Source organism: Oryzias melastigma, unplaced genomic scaffold (genome assembly GCF_002922805.2).
Source record: "Oryzias melastigma strain HK-1 unplaced genomic scaffold, ASM292280v2 sc01588, whole genome shotgun sequence".
Lineage (NCBI taxonomy): Eukaryota > Metazoa > Chordata > Actinopteri > Beloniformes > Adrianichthyidae > Oryzias > Oryzias melastigma.
In genome coordinates this window covers 1,028-3,053 of record NW_023418170.1, presented here as the reverse complement: position 1 = coordinate 3,053, position 2,026 = coordinate 1,028, and the positions used below count along the sequence as shown (strand labels likewise).

Below are 2,026 nucleotides of genomic sequence, written 5' to 3'. Positions count from 1 at the left end.
CTGGTCTTTCACTGAAACATGTCTTTGTACGATGTGGTCGGTCTATCTGGTCACATGATCATATTTTTGAGGACGAGTTTCTTTTATCTACAGTCAGAAGGATTGAATCAAATGTGTCACTGAAGATGTTTTTGACCAGAAGACGATTCTTGAAGTTGACTTGTGGGATCTGGACTTAAAGTCTTCTTTCTCTGGAACGTTTTACTGTGAATCCAAGTGACTTCATTGATCAGAGTGAAGATTGGTGAGAAGTTTGTAAAGAAACTTTAGGACTTTGATGAAAAGTTTCATCAACTGGAAGAAAAGAGAATGAGAGTTTCAGGGGAAAAAGTTCAAATAAGATTTTTTTTTTTTGGGAAAATCATATGAACTAAAAATGAATTTTACTGTCATAGTTTTCTTTGAATTGTATTTATCTTCATGTGTTTAGTGTTTCTACAGTAAATCAGAGTTTCAGTTTCTGGAAGAACTTGAGGCAGAAACATTCAAATGAGTTTCAGTTCATTCTGATGAAGGAGGTTTTTGTACGATGACTTTTCACTGTGTGAACACATACTGACTGTTGATAACGTGATAACTCTGACAGTAATAAACTCCTGAATCTTCAGCCTGGACTCCACTGATGGTCAGAGTGAAGTCAATTCCATTTCCTGTTCCACTGAATCTGGAGGAGATTCCTGAAAATCTGCTTACTGTTAATTTGATCAGAGTTTTAGGAGCTTCTCCAGATTTCTGGTGGTACCAGGAAAGATAGAATTGAGAACCAACCCGACGTACTTGTTGACTGGCCTTACAGTCAATAGAGACGGTTTGACCGAGCTGCACTGATTTAGCTGCTGGCTGAGTCACAACAACATTTTGTCCAACAGAACCTGCAGAGAGAGAAGAACCACAAAGAACATGAGATGCTGAGGAGAAACTCAGCTGCACTCCAGATGATTCTCACATGACACAAACATGATCTTCCTCACCCTGAATGAAGCAGAGGAGAGTCCAGATGAGGACGCAGATCAAAGTCATGCTTTTAGTGATGAGGAGGAGGAGGATTTGTGTGTCTTCTGCTGTGATGAAGGACAGCTGTCAGTCATCCAGTCTTCAACTCTCAGGACTATAAAGTCTCCCAGAGCACTGGAGCATGGAGCTGCTGATGCAAAGTGTTTCTATGGAAATGCAACCACTGACTCCAACAGGAACATGGATCTCTGTCATCAGGATTCTCACACATGGATCCAGCAGAGATTCCAGATGGGATTCTGAAATATTCTCTGATCAAAACATGTTTTATCCTTATTATGAAAAAAAAACTATTACAAATGTAGAGCAAAAACTTTCATGGCAATTTATCAAAATAATTAAACACGGATATCAGTAATAACATATTTTCTCTCAGTTGTTTTCCAGTGCGACTCTGTAGAGTTTGTTGTGTTCAAAGTCAGAGAGCGTGTCTCTCTGCAGTCAGAGGTTTTTGTACGACGACTCAGTTAGTTTGTATCACTGTGGTACACGTTTGGTGGAGGAACCAGACTGGATGTTGGAAGTAAGTTTCTAAATATATTTATAAAAATGAATTAACCAATTGTTTATTGAAAGTTTTAATTTATAGAAAATTTAAATTTTATTTTGAAATTTACTTTTTTTTTTAAACATTTGAGCTATGAAATTATGTTTCAAGTTTTACTTTATAAATCATTTTGGTCCTTAAATGACTTTTATTTGCGAAGATAAACAATTACTAATACAAAGTAAGATGATTATATTGTTTCTTTGTTTTGAAATTAAGTTAAAAAAAATATAATGATATTTTTTTAACCACAGTAAATGTTCAATTTAATATTTTAACAAAATAATTCAAATGTTTATAATAATTCAATTTGATCTCAAATCTGCATAATCTCTTTTGAGGTCACAGGTTGACAAACTTCTCAGAAACTCTTGGTTCTAAAATAACATTGATCTATTTTGAAGATGTTTCTTTGACATTAGTTGATGTTTTTGACTGATTTAATGATCTTAAAGAAGACAAATT

At 35.0% G+C, this 2,026-nt stretch overlaps 1 gene segment (V, D, J or C); it reads right to left on the bottom strand.

Annotated features, from left to right (window-relative positions):
- On the bottom strand, positions 1-1,239 carry LOC112140096. The segment is given in 2 exon segments: positions 1-872; positions 972-1,239. Coding segments are annotated over 2 exon segments (384 nt in total).
- Between the last annotated feature and the right edge of the window lie 787 nt (positions 1,240-2,026).